Source organism: Bubalus bubalis, chromosome 3, assembly GCF_019923935.1.
Source record: "Bubalus bubalis isolate 160015118507 breed Murrah chromosome 3, NDDB_SH_1, whole genome shotgun sequence".
NCBI classification, from domain to species: Eukaryota; Metazoa; Chordata; class Mammalia; order Artiodactyla; family Bovidae; genus Bubalus; species Bubalus bubalis.
Window position 1 is genome coordinate 48,341,255 of NC_059159.1, and position 23,248 is coordinate 48,364,502.

Sequence of the window (23,248 nt, forward strand, 5' to 3'; positions counted from 1 at the left end):
GATGAGGCTTGACGATAGCAGGAGGCACTGGGGCATCTACACTAGCTGATGGTTTAGTAGGCACAATATTCTTTAGGAAGACTTCAAGCTTTGATTGTACAGCTTGTTTTGCCTGCAACGTTCTCTTGTGTGCAGAATAAGACATTTCAAAAAACCAGTTTTCAAACAATGCTAATATCATCCAGGCTTCCCTGTTATGGCAACAATAAATGCGAAGTATATGCTTTTTTGAGCGGGCTCTGGGAGTTGGTGATGGACAGGGAAGCCTGGTGTGCCACGGTCCATGGGGTGGCAAAGAGTCGGACACGACTGAGCGACTGAACTGAATTGTACTGAACCTATATGCTTTCTCGTATTCCTATGTGCTCTAGGGTTTTCCAAGTGGTAGGTTAAGAAAGGCTTCAACTTGAACCTTACAACATCTCTGTCCCAAAGCAGCATTATATAGTCTTTGGAAGCCTTGAATCCATTGTCTTGGACTTTTGATGAATGTACGTATGCTCTGGCATATGTTTTCAGAACAAGTTGATTTCATCAACATTACATACGTGTTCTGGCAAATACTTCTCCTCCACAATTATTCTACGCAGCTCTTCCTTAAACACTTCAGCACTTCCTTAATCACTTTGGTATCAGCAACCTGCTGCCTCACCACCAATGTTCACATTATGAAAATAACAACGCCACTTGAAACATTGCACATTTACTCACTATAAACATTCGCGTATGTGTAAGATCGTCAGCATACTCTTGAAGTGTATGGAAAAAAACTTGCCTCAGTAGACTACGTGGTGTGCGCTTCTGTATCTGATCTTCCATTCTAATGTCGAGAAATTTTCCCATATCATCAATTAGCCCCGGTAATTCCTTCGCGAAGACAGTGGATTTAACCAATGCTGACAATTTCACTGCATCACCGATTCACTTATCCTTTAAGATGGTCGAGAGCATCAATTGCAAAAGTCCTAACTCACACGTAATGGCCATTACTGAATTGCCAGTTTCATGCAGGGAAATCGAGTTTCATCTCAAGAGTAATTGCTTTCCTCTTCTTCACATCAGAAGCAGGAAGCAACACAATACACTACAGAGCGTTGGTTATTTCCCCTCGTGATCACATGGCTGACTGCGAGCTGTGGCTCACTGCCAGTGCCCGGCATCATACAAAATATTGCATCGCATACGGCTAGCTCAGGAAAAATCATAATTCAAAATTCGAAGTATAGTTTCTACTGAACGCGAATTGCTTCCGTACCATCGTAAAGTCAAGAAATCCTAAGTCGAACCATTTTAAGACAGACACATCTGTACTAATTAGCACCCTTTCATTTCAGCTTAAGTCCCCATCACCAGCAGTCTAGAGGTGATGAACTTCTTTACATTTTGTTTGTCTGGAAGACTCTCCATATCATCTTCAATTCTGCATGTTAAAGCGACTATTCTGCTGAGTTCTTAAGGATGCCAGCTGGGCAATTAGAAAAGTCATAACTTCTCCAAGTGAACAGTGTAAAAGCAGTCCAAGAAGATTCAGAGAATTTTGTGGGGAGGGGGAAAAATTTTGGATGCTTCATTTCCTTACAAAGACTGTAAACGTCATCAATTATAATCTTTTCTAAGTTATAAAGGTTTTCTGGGTACGTCTTGGAAATTTCCATTGCTGTTGTTAAGAGTATTGAAAGTTTTCATAACTTAAAAGTGGAAGAAAACTTATCCATGGACTATGCACAGAGTAAATAAACTACCCTGTGCACAGAGTAATTAACAAGTTAATTTTCCTAATAACTTTTAAAGGGGCTTCCCAGAGGGCTCAGTGGTAAAGAATCTGCCTGCCAAGCAGGAGATGCAGGTTTCATCCCTGGGTTGGGAAGATCCCCTGGAGAAGGAAATGGCAACCCACTCCAGTATTCTTGCCTGGGAAATCCCACAGACAGAGGAGCCTGGTGGGCTACAGTTCATGGGGTTGCAAAAGTATTGGGCACAATTTAGAGACTAAACAACAACAAAAAGTCTTGAATAACACCTATGAAAACCATTTAGAAAGAAATAAATTGAAAATTAAATTAGACTTTCCAAGATCCTATCAATTTGTTTTCCTTGTAAAGCTTTTTAGAGGTATATTTTCACATTATTTGAGAACAACATTGACGACATAATGAAGAACATCTTTGTAGCCTGGTCTACTTTTAATGATTCAGATGAGCCTTGTGCAAGATTTTCTTGGGCTCCAAAATCACTGCAGATGGTGACTGTAGCCATGAGATTAAAAGACGCTTGCTCCTTGGAAGAAAAGCTACGACAAACCAAGACAGCATATTAAAAAGCTTTGCCGACAAAGGTCCATCTAGTCAAAGCTATGGTTTTTCCAATAGTCATGTATGGATGTGAGAATTGGACCATAAAGAAAGCTGAGCGCTGAAGAATTGATGCTTTTGAACTGTGGTGCTGGAGAAGATTCTTGAGAGTCCCTTGGACTGCAAGGAGATCCAACCAGTCCATCCTAAAGGAGATCAGTCCCGAATATTCATTGGAAGGACTGGTGCTGAAGCTAAATACTTTGGCTGCCTGATGCAAAGAGCTGACTCATGAGAAAAGAACCTGTTGCTGGGAAAGATTGAAGGCAGGACGAGAAGGGGATGACAGAGGATGAGATGATTGAATGGCATCACCAACTCGATAGACACGAGTTTGAGCAAACTCTGAGAGATGGTAAAGGACAGGGAAGCCAGCATGCTGCAGTCTGTGGGGTTGCAAAGAGTCAGACACAACTGAGCGATTGAACTGAACTGGACAATATTTAAACAACCTTTCGTCATTCCTCAGAAAGTAATCCATGCTGATTGCTCAAGAGGTGTTGAAAAATCTCAGAATCAAATTTATCACTTAAAGTTCCAAGTCTCTTCAAGACTATAAAAAGGGCCTTCTTTAAATCGTTCATTGTTTGACTGGTTATGAGGGTGTAGGACTTCGGGTAAATTGCAGATAAGCTTGAATCATGAAGAAGTCTTGCACTGCCTTCAGTTAATGTAGAAGATTCTTCACTGCAGTAAATCTTTGTCATGACACACACTTTCCCAGTGTAGCCACCAATTTTTACCAGTTTCTTCTTTAAAGTTAAGGCAGTTTGTATAGAATAGCCTTTTAGTTCCTCATTCAGTTCTCTGAGGAAGGTGTATAAGACTGGTGGACGGTCCTGGGAAATTAGAAGTGCATCACAGATGACGCTCTGGTTCTCTTGCAAGTCCAGATCCAAAGACCAGCTCTTAGAAAAGATCAATGTACCTTGATGAACAGAGCCCATCTCTTTACGTATCAACTGTTCAAGTCCTTCATGTTGTGAGAACAGTCTCTTGTAGAGGATTTCTGGAATATATGTCACCTTTTCTGATGGCACTAGGTATGAAAATAATCATAATAAATTTTTAAACACTGGAAGCTTCCAATTCCAACCATGACAAAGTAGCTTGTACCAGACCAACCCCTCCCACCAAACACAACTATAAAAGTTGTATAAAATATAAAAACAGAAATTTAAAGAACTAGAGAGCAACCAACACAAGCAGGACTTAAAGGGTCACAATATTTGATGGAAACACAGGAAGTAGAACCACATTCATCCCAGCTTTTTGCCTGAGGATATTTTCCATATCATGTCATGGGTAAATACAGCCCAAGCATAAATGTCCAGTTTTATTAGGCTGAGGAAAAAGAGACTGGCATTCAGGGCTACCAGAGGAACTATAATTCGAGAGGGAAAATCTAAGATAAAACTGCAGAAAAGCAGCCAAACTCTACATACACATTTCCTTCAACTCACTTGGCAGATGCAGGGTGAGATGCAGAAAACCCAGAAGAAATTGTCAACTGGGAGGTTAAAAAGAGCTGAACCTGAGTTTTATCAACCTCATGGTGGGGTGACTTAGACCGGAATTTGAGTCCCTGAAAAGCGGAAGGCCCGTGGTAAACACCTCAGACTTTGAGTTGAGACTCAAGAAGAGCCATGACCTAGTAATGGTAAGGGCAAAATTTAAAGATATTCTTTCTAGAAAAGCATAAAACAAATCTTAAAACAAAGAATCAAGGTTATCACTGGTACTCTATCTACCTGCAGAAAGAAATATAATCCCCTCTGGAGGAATGTAGCATCTACCAAAGCCTCTGTGGTTTTTTTCTTTTCTTTTAATTGGAGGATAATTGCTTTACAACGTCGTGTTGGTTTCTGCCATACAGCAACATGAGTCAGCCATAAGTATGCACATGTCTCCTCCCTCTTGAACCTCCCTGCACGTCCACCCCATCCCACCCCTCTGGGTTGTCACAGAGCACTGGGCTGAGCCCCCTGGGTTATAGAGCAACTTCCTACTTGCTGTCTGTTGTACATACGGTAATATTTATGTTTCAGTGCTAGTCTCTCAATTTGTCCCACTCTCTCTTTCCCCTACTGTGTTTAGGAAGATGCCACATACCACAGGGCAACTAAGCCAACCGAGCCCACGTACGCTGGAGCCCCCTGCTGCAAATGAGCCTGCGCTCCACAACCAGAGAAGCCACTGCAGTGAGAAGGCCCTACGCTGCAACTAGAGAGCAGCCTCTGCTCACAGCAACTAGAGAAAGCTCATGTTGCAGCAACAGAGACCCAGCACAGCCATAAATAAACAAATAAAAATGAAAGAAAGAAAAAAGAGCAATCGGGTGATAAAAGCCATCTATCAACTCTTCCCCAAGGAGAGGAAGAATTGGGACACACATCTAGTGCCTCACCTTTTCTGGCTACGACTTGAGGCACTGGCTTCCACCGTCCCTTAATCAGGGCACTGGTGGGACTTGGCTTACAAACACTAGGAACAAAGCGTTAGCGGCTTAAATGAGCACAAAGCTTTGAGAGGCACCCAGAAGGTCTGGCTGAACTACTTAGTGAGTTCATCTCCTATTTGAGGTCAGTCTGTGAAAACAGCTGCTTTATCTAATGTGCAGAAACCAACACAGTCAAGAAAAGAGAAGAAATGGGATTATGCTCAAAATTAAAGAACAAAACTCATCTCCAGAAACCTTTTCCTAATGAAGTAGAGCCAAGTGATTTACCCAACAGGGAATTCAAAATAACGACCTTAATGATATTTTCTTAGGTCAGGAAAGCAATGTTATGAACAAATGATTTAAAATAAATTTTAACAAGGTGGTGTGAAATCAATATATAAAATCAGTTGCATTTCTACAGACTAGCGACAAATAAGAAAAAAATGTAACTTTTAAAGTAAAACATTGAGAATTCCCTGGTGGTACAGTGGTTAGGACTTTGTACCTCTATTCATTCCTGAGGGCACAAATTCAGTTCTGGGTCAGAGAACTAAGATTCCGCAAGCCAAGCAGTGCAGCCAAACAAAAAGGTAACATCAATTACAACAAAACATTTTAAAAACCTATGTTCAATTGTACAAAGACCAATTGATATAAATAATGTCACTATGCCACTTCTGAAATCTATATATTCAGTGTAACTGCGATCAAAATCTTTAAAGGGTTTTTGTGGCACTTAAACAGTTCTAAAATTTGTTTCATAGATTAAATGATTTAAATTGCCAAGACACTCTCAAAGAAAAAGAGTAATAGTACGGAAGCCTGCCCTGCTAAGTACTTAGAACAATGTTACAATATTAAGACAGTATAGTGTGTATAAGGACAGACAAATTGACCAAATGAACATAATATGGATTCTAGAAACAAAGCTATACATATACCTAGTAATATTGCTGGAGATGGCATGGCAAATTGGTGGGTGAAAATGGGAACTGTTCAGTAACTGGAGCTGGGTAATGTGGTTACTGGGCTTCCCTGGGGCTCAGTGGTAAAGAATCTGCCTACCAAGCCAGGAGAACACAGGTTTGATCCCTAGGTTGGGAAGATCCCCCTAGAGAAGGAAATGGCAACCCACTCCAGTATTCTTGCCTAGGAAATCCCATGGAAAGAGCAGCCTGGTGGGCTATAGTCCAGGCAGGTCGCAAAGAGTTAGACACAACTTAGTGAATGAAAACCAACAATGCGGTTATCCACATGGAATAAAATGAAATACCATCCTTACATCCCTACTGAGATAGATTGAGGCTTTAAATGTCAAACATAAAGTGCAAAACCCTAAAACTTTTAGAAGAAAATGAAAGGAAATATGGTTCTAACTTACTGGTTAGAGAGGATCTCATACACAAAGCAGAAAGAGCAGTGAAACAGAAAATTTAAATATTGGTAACTTGGACTATTTTAAATTAAGTCACAATCAGCAAAAGTATCAAGCTGCTGATAATCATCATATGCCTCAAGGAGTCAGGCATGACTGAAGCAACTTAGCAGCAGCAGCCTCAAAAAAAGAGAAAACAAAAGCTACGAACTTGGAGAAGATTTCTGTAACCTGTAATACATATGATCAGAAGATGATCTGGATTCTAGAATCTCCTACATATCAACAGGAAAAAGACAAAAGCCTAATAGCAAAATGGGCAACCGACAGAATAGGCATTTCATAGGCAATAAAATACAGACAGACAGTAAGTACACGAAGAGATGTTCAACCAAATTAACAACCAGGGAAATGCAGATGTACACAGATACTATTTTACACCTATTTGAGTGGGAAAAAGGAGGACGAAAAGAAAGATGAAGAGAAGCTGACAACTGGAGAAGATGTGCCATTTCTAACATGCTGGTGGGAGTAAAGTGACTCATCTACTCTGGAGAACAATCTGGCATTATCCTATTGCTCGGATATTCATATACTTCCTGACCTAGCAATTCTACTCCTAGGTGTGCACCCTAGAAAAATTTTCACAAATATGCGACAGAAGACTGAACAAAAATGTTCAAGGTAACACTGTGTATACAGCAGAAAACAACAAACATGTTGCCCATAAGTAATAACAACAAAAACAGGTAAATCAGAGATTCTGAGTATTGTTGGTCTTTCTTCAATAATGGAATATAGCCGTTGTATGAAGCTGGGTCTCAATATAGACTTCCTACTGACATGATGGATTTCCTTTTTGTTTAAACTAAGTTGACTTGGGTTTCTCTTACTTCCAATGAAAGGAGCTCCTATTACACCAAGAAAAAGTCTAATCAAAATCTGAAATATTACATTTTGATATAGTCCATGCTAAAAACACCAAAAGCATTCCCCTGAATGCCAGAATATGCTTTAATGATAAGTTTCAAGACAGAGCTTATTTGAAGAGGAGATTTGAAAAGACATACAAGTCCAAAGAAACCCTAATTAAATTACCTCTAAAGTAATATCTCTGCTGTTGACTTTCTAAATTCTTACCTTTATCAACAGACCGATCATGGGGAATTGGAGATAACATACTTCGCTGAAAGTTCATCTCTTCAAACAACCTGGGAAAATCTTAAAAAACAAAACCCACTTTCTTAATTTGTCACAACTAAATGCTTACTATATCAACTAAATGCTTTGTATATCTAAAGTCTGCTTAGAAATGACTCCATTTTCCCAATAGAAATATTGTTAAATATTGTGGATAGGAGATCCAACCAGTCCATCCTAAAGGAGATCAGTCCTGGGTGTTCATTGGAGGGACGGATGTTGAAGCTGAAACTCCAATACTTTGGCCACCTGATGTGAAGAGCTGACTCAATGGAAAAGACCCTGATGCTGGGAAAGATTGAAGGCAGGAGGAGAAGGGGACGACAGAGGATGAGATGGTTGGATGGCATCATCGATTCGATGGACATGGGTCTGGGTGGACTCTGGGTGTTGGTGATGGACAGGGAGGCCTGGTGTGCTGTGGTTCATGGGGTCGCAAAGAGTCGGACACGACTGAGCAACTGAACTGAACTGAACTGGACTGAACTGATTGTGGATAGATTCCCAGGTCAGACATAAGTTATAAATTTATTCCTTGATGCTACTGAAACATACTATGTTGAATATGAATAGGAAAGTGCATGAATAGTAATCGAATACATTACCATATAACTGGGCTCATTTTAAAAGCAATTAAAATTAGAAGACATGAGGGCTAGTGAAGGAGAGTCTAATTTTGTGCAGATTCTAAGAATGAGGCTTGCAATTTCAGAGATTTTTAAGTTGCTAGTGTTGGTCCAATTTCACTGGAGGCTTTTCTTTTCCAAAAATCAGATAAAATACCAACATTATCCTTTTCTTATCAGTCCAATCTAGGGTTATATGTTGGTCCACAAATGGAAGAAACAGGAGAGGAAGAGGGAAGAGGTTTTAAGGGAAAGTGTAAAGAAAGATGAAAGAGCAAGTATATAAAAGAGGCAAGTGTTCCTGAGAGAAAGAAATGGTCAGTTACTGAAACTGAGCTCCAAAAGGAAAAGGGAGAAGGAATTCACAGGCTTTCCTCGAAAGTGAGTAGACGTGATAGGGAAGAAAAATTACACCAGGTAGTGCTATGGCGAGAAGATAATGTACTTTTGTGTATGGAATAACTACCTTCTAAACAGGTAGAGATAGCAAACTATTGCATGTATCTACCAAAGATTAGTCAATTAGGTGTTGAAATCTGAGGACTATTGATCTTGCCCCCCATCTCAGAGAACAAAAAACCTTCGTGCTGCAGCCAAATGCACCATTATTTCTACTCCCCCTTCCTCACCTGGTTCAGGATCCATCATTAACTGCACCCACTCCTCCACGGACAGCTGCATCACTTGATTGTCTTTTACATGCCAGGAATCCGGCTTTTTGGCAAACACTGCACAACAGAATGGCTCTATTTTGAGGATACAGACATATCCACAAAGACTTTCTTCATCGTATACCTCAAGGAATTTGCATAAATAATTGATCTTCTTCTTCTCCATACAGAAGTGATAGACAGGCAACTTGCTGATGCATTTTTCTATTTCTCTTTCTAACTTGTCAAGGTCACTCTTCTCTGCTTTAAAGCCAATTACTTCTTGTTTTTTTTCACTTAAACCAATAAACAAATATCCCCCACGAGTATTTGCAAATGCTGAAACATTTTGAGGGAGAATCTCTTTAATGCGTTGCAACAGCTTTTGTGTTGAGAAGTCTTTAATTTCCACATATGTGGATTCAGTAAAGGTGAGTTTTTCTCTATACCTGAGTTGCGTTCTATTAAAAAAATCAGAAGCCAAGGCTTTTGTGCTACTTTCTTCTGTTTCTTCTCGGCACCTCTTTGAAGATGATTTTGACGTTAAAGAAAATCTCTCTCTAGTTTCTACCCTGTCTTTGAGGAATTCCAGTGCCACGGTAGCATTCATGACATTTACAGAGGTTATATCTCTTTTGTACAAATTGGAACTCAAGGTGGCAATCTTCATCCCAGGGATTTTGGAGCTCCACGATTTGACAAAAATCAGAAAATATTTACCTTGTTTCATAAAGTCAAAGTATTTATGAACAATTGGAACCATATCGGCTAAAGAATGTTCCAAATCTAATCCTATTCCATCTTTTTCATAACTATAATCTTCATTCTCAATTTCAATCTTGCTTATTCCCCCTCCAGAATTCAGCAAAGTAATCACACATTTTGAGAGGCTTTCATTCTGCTTTTTTCTCAGTTGAGAGTCTCTCATTTTTTTTCTATTCTTCTCCCCCAAAGTGACTTTTCCCACATCTAGAACCAGCTCCGGGTAGTTAGCGTCCAAAACAATACAGATGGTCATTTTCTCAGGAGCCATTCAATTTCCAAGCAGAAATTCTTTTCTGTAAAACAGACAGCCATTTAAAATAGGACCTGAACAGAAGAGAGCAGATTCTGTATTGTGAGGCAAACCCAGCAAAATTCTTTCTTTTGCTTTATCCTATATCCCATTGAATAGCATGGTAAGGATACAAAGTATGTTTTTTTAAACATATTTTGAACTAAGGTGATAATTTCTACTCCTCTAAAATTTTTCAATATTTTACCATAGTTTTATATGACCCTCTTCTAATTGTTTGAATCTCATTTTTATCTGTTTATATTATATCCTTTCTTTTTTTAAATATAAATTTATTTATTTTAATTGGAGGCTAATTACTTTACAATATTGTATTGGTTTTGCCATACATCAACATGAATCTGCCACGGGTGTACACATGTTCCCCATCCTGAACCCCCCTCCCACCTCTCTCCCCATACCATTATATCCTTTCTAATTCCATATATATATATATATAACTTATTTCTCTCTTCTTTTCTTAAATAAGGCCCTGAGGAGAGCCTATCTATATTTCTGATCTCAGTGAACCAAGTTTTAGCTTTATATATTACATATATTTTAATTTTTAAAATGATTTCAACTTTATCTTAATTATCTTATTGAGGAATCCTTTGGGGAAATTATCACTGGGAGTATAAAGACATCTAGCAATATACCATCGTTTTCTTTCTTTTAGTCCTGAAGAAACATTGCTTTACAATGTTGCCTTGATGCAATATGCCATTTTAGTAATTTTTCCTTCCTGCAAGGATGAATCAGATTCACAAATTTTGGCCATTGATCTTAAGCAAGGTGGGTCAAGATTTCCTATTTTCTATCCATTTTCTATCAGATATCACATAGCCACATATTTTCAATGAGGTAAAATTCTCATATACAAAAACATCTGCTTTAGTATAACTATATAAATAATCCATTAGCTCTGTTCCTTTAAGGCCTATTGGGATTACAGTTTTGCTATATGGCCTAGAGACAACTGAGTGTAAAGTTTATCACAGGTAGGAGTTACTACACCAGGAAAGAATATAAAGGGTCCAAATACTCCTATCCATTGCTGGACCAGTATCCTGAGGAGGCTCAGCTGTAGGTTGTAGAGACCACCTCAGTCTCCATAAACTTTTGATCATATGTAAATAACTGTATGGATTGAACATTTGTGTCCCTCCAAAATTTATATGCTGAAACCCTGCCCTACCACGCTGAAGATATTAGAAAGTGGGGCCTTTGGGGGGTAATTAGCATCAGATGAGGTCATAAGGTTCGAGCACTCATGAATAAAATTAATGCCTTTATAAGAATCTCAAGACAGCTTGCTTCTCTTCTCTGCTCTTTACCATGTCATGAAAAGTCAGTACTCTGCAACCAGAAAAGGACCCTCTTTTCAACCAGACTAGAACCTGACCACACTGGCACCTTGATCCTGGACTTCCCAGCCTCCAGAACTGTGAGAAATAAATTTATGTTGCTTATAAGCCACCCAGTCTAGGATAGTTTTGTTATAGCAGCCAGAACTGAGACATCAAAAATAACTCTGGGTCAGCTTTGGACATTAAAACTTTGGACATGGAAAATAACTCTTTGTGCTGTGTGCTGAGTCGCTCAGTTGTGTCCGACTCTTTGCGACCCCATGGACCCCAACCTCTGTCCATGGGGATTCTCCAGGCAAGAATACTGGAGTGGGTTGCCATGCCTTCCTCCAGGGAGGATCTTCCCAACCCAGGGATGGCACCCAGGTCTCTCGCATTGCAGGCAGATTCTTTACTGTTTGAGTCACCAGGGAAGCCACCAGGAAGTTTAGTGTGGTTGTTTTCAACCTACAGGAAATCAGGTGGGGGCTCCTAATCAGAACACCAAGAGGAAAGGTCTGGGGCTGGTTCCTGCCGTGGACTCTGAACCTCCGGGGCGCAGAGCACTCTTCATGCTCTGGAATGTCTTCCATGAAATTTTCTGAGCCCTTCCAGTGCCTGGGACCAGCCAGGGCCAGCAGTATCATCCTGGAAGGTTGCCCAAGCCTGGACAACACTGTAAGGTTTCAGATCCAACTTTCCTCCCTTTGGAGTTCTCAACAGCCTCTACCTAAGGAGCCCTGGGACTCACACTGACATGTCCTGGGACCTCATGACTGGATCCTGGTTCCAGAGAATAGCCTGGTACTATAAACTGAATGTTTGTGTGCCCCTAAAATTCACATGTTGAAACCTAATCCCCAGTGTGATGATGTTTGGGGTGTGATGTGGTTAGGTCATAAGGGTGGTGCCTTCATAAATAAGATTAGTATCCTTACAAAAGGTTCCCCAGAGAGCTGCCTGACCCTTTACACCTGTAAGGACAGAGAAAGTGAAAGTAAAGTTGCTCAGTCGTGTCCAACTCTTTGTGACCCCGTGGACTGTAACCCACCAGGCTCCTCCGTCCATGGGATTCTCCAGGCAAGAATACTGGAGTGGGTTGCCATTTCCTTCTCCAGGGGATCTTCCTGACCCAGGGATCGAACCCAGGTCTTCTGCATTGCAGGCAGACGCTTTAACCTCTGAGCCACCAAGTCCAAGGACAGAGAAAGGACAGTCATTTAAGAACCAAGCAGCTGCCCTCATCAGACACCAAATCTGCTGCACCAACTTCCGTAACTGTAAGAAATAAACTGCTATTGTTTATAAGCCACCCAGTCTATGACATTTTGTGATAGCAGCATGAACAAATTAAGATACCTGGCAAGTGGATCACCTCACTGGTTGAAAGTCTTTCCTGCACAGGATTGAGACTGGATAGCCAGAATGGTGCTAATGTTCTGATGTTAGTTGAGAAATTATTTTTATTGGCAAGAATCCCACACACACACAAAATTTAGCCAGGTGGAATTCACCAATGAAGCCGTCTTCATTTCATCTTCTTTTGACCCTCATTTCTTATTTTTTTAGGAATATATTATGTCTTTATTGATTATTTTGTTGAAGCTTTGAATGAGATCCTTTAACTTACATTCCTCCAGTTATCCTTTTGCTTTTTTTTTTTTCTACTTCCTTCCTTCCTTTCTTTTTAAATTGAAGTATAGTTGATTTACGATGTGATAGTTTCAGGTGTATAGCAAAGTAATTCAGTTATACATACCTATGTGTGTGTGTGTGTGTGTAAATCTAGTCTTTTTCAGATACTTTTTCATTGTGGGATATTAACAGATATTGAATATAATTTCCTGTGCTATACAGTAAGCCCTTGTTGGCTATCTATTTTATATATTATAGTGTGTATGTGTTAATCCTAATTTATCCCTCCCCCTGCCTTTTCCCTTTGGTAACCACAAGTTTGCTCTCTATGTCTGTGAGTCTGTTTTGTAAATAAGTTCATTTGAATCATTTTTTTTAAGATTCCACATATAAATGATATTAGTTTTTCTCTGACTTACTTAGTATGATAATTTCTAAGCCCATCCATGTTTATGCAAATGGCATTATTTCATTCCTTTTTATGGCTGAGTAATGTCCCATTTTGTGTGTATGTGTATATATTTCTATGACACATCTTCTTTATCCATTCACCTGACAGTGGACATTTAGGTTGCTTCCATGCCTTGGCTATTGTAAGTAGAGTTGCTATGAACACTGAGGTGCATGTATCTTTTTGAATTAGTTTTCCCTAGAAAACTGCCCGGGAGTGGGATTGCTGGATCATATGGATACTGTTCTCCATAGCTGCTGCATTAATTTACATTCCCACCACCAGTGGATGAGGATTCCTTTTTCTTCATACCCTCCCCAGCATTTATTTTTTGTAGACTTTTTGATGATGGTCAGATCTGACCAGTGTGAGGTGATACCTCATTTTAGTTTTGATTTGCATTTTTCTCTTATAATTAGCTGGAGAAGGCAATGGCACCCCACTCCAGTACTCTTGCCTGGAAAATCCCATGGGCGGAGGAGCCTGGTAGGCTGCAGTCCATGGGGTCTCGAAGAGTCGGACACGACTGAGCGACTTCACTTTCACTTTTCACTTTCATGCATTGGAGAAAGAAATGGCAACCCACTCCAGTGTTCTTGCCTGGAGAATCCCAAGGACGGGGGGGCCTGGTGGGCTGCCGTCTATGGGGTTGCACAGAGTCGGACACGACTGAAGCGACTTAGCAGCAGCAGCAGCAGCTTATAATTAGCAATGTTGAGCATCTTTTCATGTACCTGTTGGCTATCTATCTTGGATAAATGTCTATTTAGGTCTCCTGACTACTTTTTGATTGGGTTGTTTTTTTTGACATTTGGGTTATATAACCTGTTTGTATACTTTGAGAATTAAAACCTCGTCAGTCACATTGCAAATATTTTCTCCCATTCTATGGGTTGTCTTTTCGTTTTGTTTATGGTTTCCTTTGCCGTGCAAAGTATTTTAAGTTTAGTTAGGTCCATTTGTTTATTTTTCCTTTTATCTCCATAACCCTAAGAGACAGATCGAAAAACATGTTGCTGCGATTTATGTTGAGGATGTTCTGCCTATGTTTTCCTCATTTCCTATTTTAATGCCTTCCTTTGTGTTTATTTTTTCCCCATAGTTTACCTTAGGGTTCACTCTTGGTGTTGAATTTCCTATGGGTTTGGACAAATGTACAATAATATGTATCCATCATTATACTATCATACAGAACGCTTTCACTGCCCCCAGGATCCTGTGTGCTCCACCTGCTCTCCTCCCGGAACCCTCAATCCCTGACAACTACCGATCTTTTCACTGTCTTAGTTTTGCCATTCCCGTAAGGTCACATAATTGGAGTCATACAGTACACAGTCTTTTCAATTGATTTCATTCACTTGATAATATGCATTTAAGGTTCTTCTGTGTCTTTTCATGGTTTGATAACTCACTTATTTAAAAAAAAAACTTTTAATTTTGTATTGGGGTACAGCCAATTAACAATGTTGTGATAGCTTCAGGTGAACAGCAAAGGGACTCAGCCATACACATACATGTATCTGTTCTCCCCTAAACTCCCCTCCCATCCAGGCTTACTTATTTTTAACACTGAATAATATTCCATTGCCTGAATACACCACAGTTTATTTATCCATTCACCTACTGAAGGATGCTTTCGAGGTGGTGCTACTGGTCAAGAACCTGCCTGCCAAAGCAGGAGACATGAAGAGACATGGGTTTGATCCCTTGGTCGGGAACATCTACTGGAGAAGGGAGTGGCAACCCACTCCAGTATTCTTGCCTGGAGAATCCCATGGACAGAGGAGCATTGTGGGTTATAGTAATGGGGTCACAAAGAGTCAGACACGACTGAAGGGACTGAGCACTGAAGGGTATCTTAATTGCTTCCCAGTTTGGGCAGTTATGAATAGGTTTGCTAAATCATCTATGTGCAGGTTTTTGTGGAGACATAAAATTTAATTTCCTTTGGAAAAATACCAAGGATCAAAATTGCTGGATTATACAGTAAGAGTATGTTTAGTTTTGTAAGAAATTGCCAAGCTGTCTTCCAAAGTAGCTGTGCCATTTTACATTCCCATCAGCAATGAATATGAGTTCCTGTTATTTCACATCCTTGCCAACATTTGGTGTTCTCTGTGTTCTGGATTTTAGCCATTCTAATAGATAAGTGGTAGAATCTTGTTTTAATTTGCATTTCCCTTATGACATATGGTGTGGATCATCTTTTCATATGCCTATCTGCTATCTGTGTATCTTCTTTGGTGAATGCTTGTTAAGATTTTTTAGCTCATTTTTTAAATAGTTATTTCCTTATTGTTGAATTTTAAGAGTTCTTTGCATATTTTGGATAACAATACAATAATTATGTCTCTTGGAAGTATTTTTTCTTAGTCTGTGGCTTGTCTTACTCTCTTGACATTTTCTTTTCAGAGCAGAAGATCTTTAATGTTAATGAAGCCCAATTTATCAATTCTTTACTTCATGGACCATGCCCTTGGTATTGTATCTAAAAAGTCATTGTCAGCCAAGGTCACTGAGGTTTTCTCCTAGATTATTTTCTAGGCGTTTTATCATTTTGAATTCTACATTTGTTAATACATCCCATGATCCACTTTGAGTTAATGTTTGTGAAGTCTATACGGTTACCGTGTCTACATGCTTTTTTTTTTTTTAATTTCCTATGTGGATGTTCAGTAGTTCTACCACCATTTGTTGAAAAGACTATCTTTACTCCATTGTATTGCCTTTGCTCTTTTGTCAAAGATCAGCTGGCCATATTGATGCAGGTCTATTTCTGAGTTCTCTATTCTGTTTCATTGATCTCTTTCTATTCTTTCGTCAGTACCATGCTGCCTGAACCAGTGTAGTTTTATTGAAGTTAAAGTACTTTCTTGAAGTTGGGGAGTATCAGTCCTCCAACTTCGTTCTTCTCCTTTAATATTGTGTTGGCTATTTGAGGTTCTGTTTTTCTCTCCATATAAACTATAGAATCAGTTTTTTGGTTTCCACAAAGTAACTTGCTGGGATTTTGATTGGGGTTGCATTGAATCTTATAGATCAAGTTGGGAAGAACTGAGATTGTGACAATATGAAACCCATTCACAGATATGGAATCTCTATTTAGCTCTACTTTGATTTCTTTCATCACTGTTGTGTGGTTTTCCCTGCACATATATTTTACATATTTTTAAAGATTTATACCTAAGTATTTCATTTTGGGTGGTGCTAATGTAGGTGGTATTGTGTTTTTAATTTCAAATTCCGCTGTTCATTGCAAATATATAGGAAAATGACTGATGTTTGTATATTAACCTTGTATGCTGAAAACTTGCACTGTTTATAGTTTCAGTAGTTTTTATTATTTATGCTTTCAATTTTATACATAAATGATTATGTTATCTGTGAACAGGTACAATTTTATTTCTTCTTCCCAATCTGTATACTTTTATTCTTTCTTTTTTTATTATTATTATTTTAGTAAGGACATCCAATATAATGTTGAAAAAAAGTAGTGAGAGGGGATATCTTTACCTCAACTTAATTTTGGTGGGAAAATTTCAAATTTCTCACCATTAAGTAGGGTGTTAGCTGTAGGTTTTTTTGTAGGTCTTCTTTATCAATTTGAGGAAATTCCCCTCTATTCCTAGCTTGCAGAGAGTTTTTTAATCATAAATGGGTGTTGGGACTTTTTTTTAACTATGTGTCTCAAACCCAGAGGCTTTGATGAAGAGTTTATTTTTAATAATGTTATTTATTTTTGGCTGTGCTGGGTCTTCACTGCTGTGTGGGCGTTTCTCTAGTTGCGGCGAGCGGGGGCTACTCTCTAGTTGCAGGGTGCATGTTTCTCATTGCAATGGCTTCTCTTGTTGCAGAGCACGGGTCCTAGGGCACCCAGGCTTCAGTACTTGCAGCTCCCAGCCTCTAGAGCACAGGCTCAATAGTCGTGGTGCATGGGCTTAGCTGCTCTGCAGCATGTGGGATCTTCCCAGATCAGGGATCAAACCCATGTCTCTTGCATTGGCAGGCAAATTCCTTACCACTGGGAGCCACCAGGGAAACCTTATATATAACATTTTAAAATGATGACAATCTGTCTTAAATTCATTCCAATTTAACTTCAGTCACATAGAAAAACTCTACCTCTTTATAACTCCTCCCTCCCTCACTTTATGTTACTGATGTCACAAACTGTATCTTTATATACTGTGTACCGATAACTTAGATTTATATAGCTTATGCATTTTTCTTTTAAATCCTGTAGAAAATAAAAAGTTACAAACCAAAATTATAATAATAGTTTTGTAGCATTTGCCTACATATTTTCTTTTACCAATAACTGTTATTAGAATTACTGTCTGACATCTTTTCACTTTAACTTGAAGAATTCCCTTCAGCGTTCCCTTTATGGCCAGAGTAGTGGAAATAAATTCTAGCTTTTGTTTGGGACTATCTTAATTTCTCCTTTATTTTTAAAAGACAGTTTTTCCAGAGACAGAATTTTCAGTTGACAGTGTTTTTTTTAACATTTTAAATATATGTCATCCCACTGCCTTCTAGCCTCCGAGGTTTTCTGCTGAGAAACTGGCTATTAATCTTACTGAAGATCCCTTGTGATATGACAAGTTGCTTCTCTCTTGCTACTTTCAAGATTCACTTTGCCTTTGGCTTTGATAGCTTAATCATAAGATGTCTTGGTGTGAATCTCTTTGGGTTTATTCTACTTGGGAGTTTATTGAGTTTCTTCTGTAGATTCACATATTTCACCAAATTTAGGAAGTTTTTAGTGATTATTTCTTCAAATAATCTCTCTTCTCCTTCTGGACTCCCATAATGTGTATTGCTCTGTGTGATAATATCCTACAAATCCCCAAAGCTTTGTTTGCTTCTCTTCATTCTTTTCTTTCTGCTCTTTGACCTGAATAATCTCAATTGTCCTGTCTTAAAATTCATTGATTTTTTTTTTATGCCTTCTCAAGTCTACCGTTGAATTCCTCTACTTTTTCAATTCAGTTATTGTATTTTTCAGCTCCAGATTTGTCTTCTTTTTATAATTTCTATTATTTTTGTTGATATTCCTACTTTGTAAATATACTGTTTGCCTGATTTATTTAGTTCTTTGTCCATTTTTTCCTTTAGCTCTTTGAGCATACTTAATCTAGTTGATTTAAAGCCTTCACCTAGTATGTCTAATATCTGAGTTTCCTCAGGGAAGAGTTCTGCCATTCTAACTTCTTATTTTGCATTGGGCCATGTTTTCCTGTTTCTCTGTATGCCTTACAAGTTTTTGTTGAAAATCAGATATCTGAAAAAACAGCCCCCTCTCCCAGTCTTTGCAGACTGCCTCTGTGCCAGGGCAGTCTTTCACTGATTAGCTGAGCATGGTCTGAGCATAGTGAGTCTGTCTCCCATGAGAGGTTAAGAAATTCTCAGGTCTTTTACTGATCACAAGTTCTACCTGAGCTTTATTCAATTTCTCCATATACATAGTTGCTTTGAAATACCTTCATTTCCCCAAAATCTCACCCCAGCTCTTTCTCCAGGCTTTAGATGGTTATTGTATGTCTTCAACTGTAATCTTTCGTCATAGACATCTGTATGTTTATAATCTCCTTGAAGATTTCACAAAGAGTGGCTGCCACTTTTTCCCACCTGGAGTCTGAATGAGGCAATATGGACACCATCCCTCAGGCAGTCTTTAAGACAGGTTATAATATCACAAGTAAGGCCTGTTCTGGCACCACCATGTCAAGGAGGGAAGTGGGAACTGAGTTGCTACCTCATCCATACCAAGATCTTGCCAAGCCAGGGAGAGTTTGAGCCAAGGGCAAGCAAAAATGTCATGCAGTTTCCTACAGTTTTGAATGTTGTGTTTTCTTGATATATCCACTTGACTACCTTTGACCACTTACTATTGTTCAGTTCAGTTCAGTTCAGTCACTCAGTCATGTCTGACTCTTTGTGACCCCATGAACCGCAGCATACCAGGCCTCTCTGTCCATCACCAACTCCCGGAGTCCACCCAAACTCACGTCCATTGAGTTGGTGATGCCATCCAACCATCTCATCTTCTGTCATCCCCTTCTCTTCCTGCCTTCAATCTTTCCCAGCATCAGGGTCTTTTCCAATGAGTCAGTTCTTCACATCAGGTGGCCAAAGTACTGGAGTTTCAGCTTCAGCATCAGTCCTTCCAATGAACACCCAGGACTGATCTCCTTCAGGGTGGACTGGTTGGATCTCCCTGCACTCCAAGGGACTCTCAAGAGTCTTCTCCAACACCACAGTTCAAAACCATCAATTCTTCTGCACTCAGCTTTCTTTATAGTCCAACTCTCACATCCATACATGACCACTGGGAAAACCATAGCCTTGACTATGATCTTGACTAGACGGACCTTTGTTGGCAAAGTAATCTCTCTGCTTTTTAATATGCTGTCTAGGCTGGTCATAACTTTCCTTCCAAGGAGTAAGCGTCTTTTAATTTCATGGCTGCAATCACCATCTGCAGTGATTTTGGAGCCCAGACTATTGAGTCATCTGGTTTCTTGTTGTTTTTTTTTTTAAATTTTTCCTATGTTTTCATGGGGAGTCAAAGCTTCCTTATCCACCTTTTTGCTGACATCATTCCTGTAATCATTTCTTTAAAAAAAAAAATTTACTTATTCTATTTATTTGGCCATGCCAGATCTTAGTTGCAGCATGTGGCATCTTCCTTGTGGCATGTGGGATCTTTCAATTGTGGCATGCAAACTCTTAGTTGCAGCATGTGAGATTTTAGTTCCCTGACCAAGGATCAAACCTGGGCCCCCTGCATTGGGAACACCGAGTCTCAGTCACTGGACAATCAGGGAAGTCTTTCCTCCTGCTATCATTTCTTAATACTGAATCTGACTTGTAATATTTTGTTTAAGATTTGTATTTATGATCATGAATGAGATTGTCCAAAAATTGTCCTTTCTCATATTATTGTTGACAGATGTTGGTGTCAAGGTTATAGTTCAGTTCAGTTGCTCAGTCATGTCTGACTCTTTGTGACCCCATGGACTGCAGCATGCTAGGGTTCCCTGTCCATCACCAACTCCTGGAGCTTGCTCAAACTCATGACCATTGAGTCAGTGATGCCATCCAATGATCTCATCCTCTGTTCCCTTCTCCTCCTGCCATCTATCTTTCCCAGAATCAGGGTCTTTTCCAATGAGGCAGTTCTTTGCATCAGGTGGCCAAAGTATTGGAGTTTCAACTTCAGCATCCATCCTTCCAATGAATATTCAGGATTGATTTCCTTTAGGATTGTCTGGTTTGATCTCCTTGCAGTCCAAGGGACTCTTAAGAGGTGTCTCCAACACCACAGTTCGTAAACATCAGTTCTTCAGTGCTCAGCTTTGTTTATGGTCCAACTGTAACATCCATACATGACTACTGGAAAAAATCATAGTTTTGACTATATGGACCATTGTCAATAAAATAATGTCTCTGCTTTTTAATATGCTGTCTGGGTTTGTTATAGCTTTTCTTGCAACAAGCAAGCATCTTTCAATTTCATGGCTGCAGTCACGATTTGCAGTAATTTTGGAGCCCAAGAAAATAAAGTCTGTCACTATTTGCATTGTTTCCCCATCTATTTGCCATGAAGTGATCAGACTGGATGCCAAGATATTGGTTTTTTGAATGTTGAGTTTTAAGCCAACTTTTTCACTCTCCTCTTTCACTTTCTTCAAGAGGCTCTTTAATTCTTCTCTTTCTGCCATAAGGGTGGTGTCATTTGCGTATCTGAGGTTGTTGATATTTCTCCCAGCAATCTTGATTCCAGCTTGTGCTTCATCCAGCCCAGCATTTCTCATGATGTACTCTGCATATAAGTTAAATAAGCAGGGTGACAATATACAGCCTTGATGTACTCCTTTCCCAATCTGGAATCAGTTCATTGTTTCATGTCTGGTTCCAACTGTTGCTTCTTGACGTGCATACAGATTTCTCAGGAGGCAGGTGTGGTGGTCTGATATTCCCAACTCTTGAAGAATTTTCCACAATTTGTTGTGATCCACACAGTCAAAGGTTTTGGCATAGTCAATAAAGCAGAAGTGAAAGTTTTTCTGGAACTCTCTTGCTTTATCTATGATCCAATGGATGTTGGCAATTTCTCTGGTTCCTTTGCCTTTTCTAAGTCCAGCTTGAACATCTGGAAGTTCTTGGTTCACATACTTTTGAAGCCTCACTGGGAGAATTTTGAGCATTACATTGCTAGTGTGTGAGGTGAGTGCAATTGTGTGGTAGTTTGAACATTCTTTGGCATTGCCTTTCTTAGGGATTGGAATGAAAACTGATCTTTTCCAGTCCTGTGGCCATAGCTGAGTTTTCCAACTTTGCTGGCATATGGAGTGCAGCATTTTAACAGCATCATCTTTTAGTATTTGAAATAGCTCAGCTGGAATTTCATCACCTCCACTAACTTTGTTCATAGGGATGCTTCCTAAAGGCCCACTTGACCCTGTATTCCAGGATGTCTGGCTCTAGGTAGTGATCACACCATCGTGGTTTTCTGGGTCATTAAGATCTTTTTTGTATAGTTATAGTAGCTACATAATATAAATTAGAGATGTAAGCTGTTTTTCTGTTCTTTTAACACTTTACCCAACATGATGAGCTTTTTCCAATGGAAGAGTTTGTATGGTCTGGTCCATACTAAACTTGACAAACAGTTTTGAATCTTGTTTTTCCAGTGTAATAATATGTTATATATAATCATTTTTGTAAAATAATGATTAGCTATTTTTAAAAACCTTACTAACTGCTTCATAACTTCATATATATTATTAGCATAGTATTATTTATTTTTCTACAGCTGGGAATGGAAATTGCTTTTTTAAAGATTTTTTTTGGGGGGGCGGATGTGGAACATTTTTAAAGTCTTTATTGAATTTGTTACAATATTGCTCCTGTTTTATGTTTTGTTTTGTTTTTTGGCCACGAGGCATGTTGTATCTTAGCTCTCCAACCAGAAATAGAACCTGCACCCCCTGCATTGAAAGGCAAAGTCTTAACCACTGGACCACTGAGGAAGCACCTTGAAGTTGCTTTTAATTGTTCAATAAATTATACTAGGATCATAGATCAGTTATACTGAGGCTTGGATAGGCTAATTACATCTTCTACTTTGCAGTGAGTCTAAGAGTCTCCTGACAAAGTACTTCAATTCAGTATACAAATATGGTTCAAACGTATGTAAAGACTTTTTAGGATGGGGAATGGAGACCAGAACAGAAAATCAGCAATTTCTCTTCTGTGGTAGAAATGGAGGAAATGGACGATTTTTCCCTAGCGGAAAAATCATGTTAAGTGAATAAAGTGTCTAGATCTGTGGAAATAAAGGTTGGCTCTAAAACATGAGGTTACACTTGGTCTTAGGTACATAAATAAGTGAAAATTAAAAAACTCTATGTAGTAGATGAAGTATATACAGACACAGAGATTTCTAAAAGTTGAATCAGTAGATCCAGTGATGAAATATTTAAAGATCTAAATACATATTGTCAAATGGTTTCCTGAAGAATGGTATAAGAATTTTTTTTTTAGTGAAAAAATATAGTGTTTATTAGGAGGAAAATAAACAGGCACATGCATGGGCAGACAGACTCAGAGAGAGTCACACCCTCATGGTAGTCTGAATAACTTATATGGAGATCTTTTTGTGTGAATAAGGTGCAAAAGAAAGGCATAGTGGAGGATTCTATATGGGACAGAGAGATTGAAAGACCCTTTGGGCTCTTGCACCGTCAGAAATCGTTTCCACTAGGCCCCAGTGGACAGCGTCAGCTGTCACTCAAGCATTATTTGAACTTGCATGATCTGGGGGATCCTTAAGTTGAGGGTGGCCCTTGTCATTCAATTTGAGGGGACCCACAATGGCACCCCACTCCAGTACTCTTGCCTGGAAGGTCCCATGGGTGGAGGAGCCTGGTAGGCTGCAGTCCGTGGGGTCGCGAAGAGTCAGACACTACTGAGCGACTTCACTTTCACTTTTCACTTTCATGTATTGGAGGAGGAAATGGCAACCCACTCCAGAATTCTTGCCTGGAGACTCCCAGGGACGGGGGAGCCTGGTGGGCTGCCGTCTATGGGGTCGCACAGAGTTGGA

General features: G+C 39.3%; 1 protein-coding gene across 2 annotated transcripts in view; it reads right to left on the minus strand.

Annotated features, from left to right (window-relative positions):
* Window positions 1–2,663: 2,663 nt before the first annotated feature.
* The window catches only part of SLFN12 (schlafen family member 12), a 32,804-nt gene continuing 12,219 nt past the window's right edge, over window positions 2,664–23,248 (minus strand). The window contains exons 2-4 of one of the 2 annotated variants that reach the window (XM_045164953.1): window positions 8,625–9,703; window positions 7,310–7,390; window positions 2,664–3,390 (exon numbers count right to left, since the gene is read on the minus strand). In XM_045164953.1, coding sequence (XP_045020888.1) covers window positions 2,810–3,390; window positions 7,310–7,390; window positions 8,625–9,678 — 1,716 coding nt within the window. In that variant the 5' untranslated portion in view covers window positions 9,679–9,703 and the 3' untranslated portion in view covers window positions 2,664–2,809. The remainder of the gene's footprint in view (window positions 3,391–7,309; window positions 7,391–8,624; window positions 9,704–23,248) is intronic. The other variant, XM_045164954.1, reaches the window with a different exon arrangement.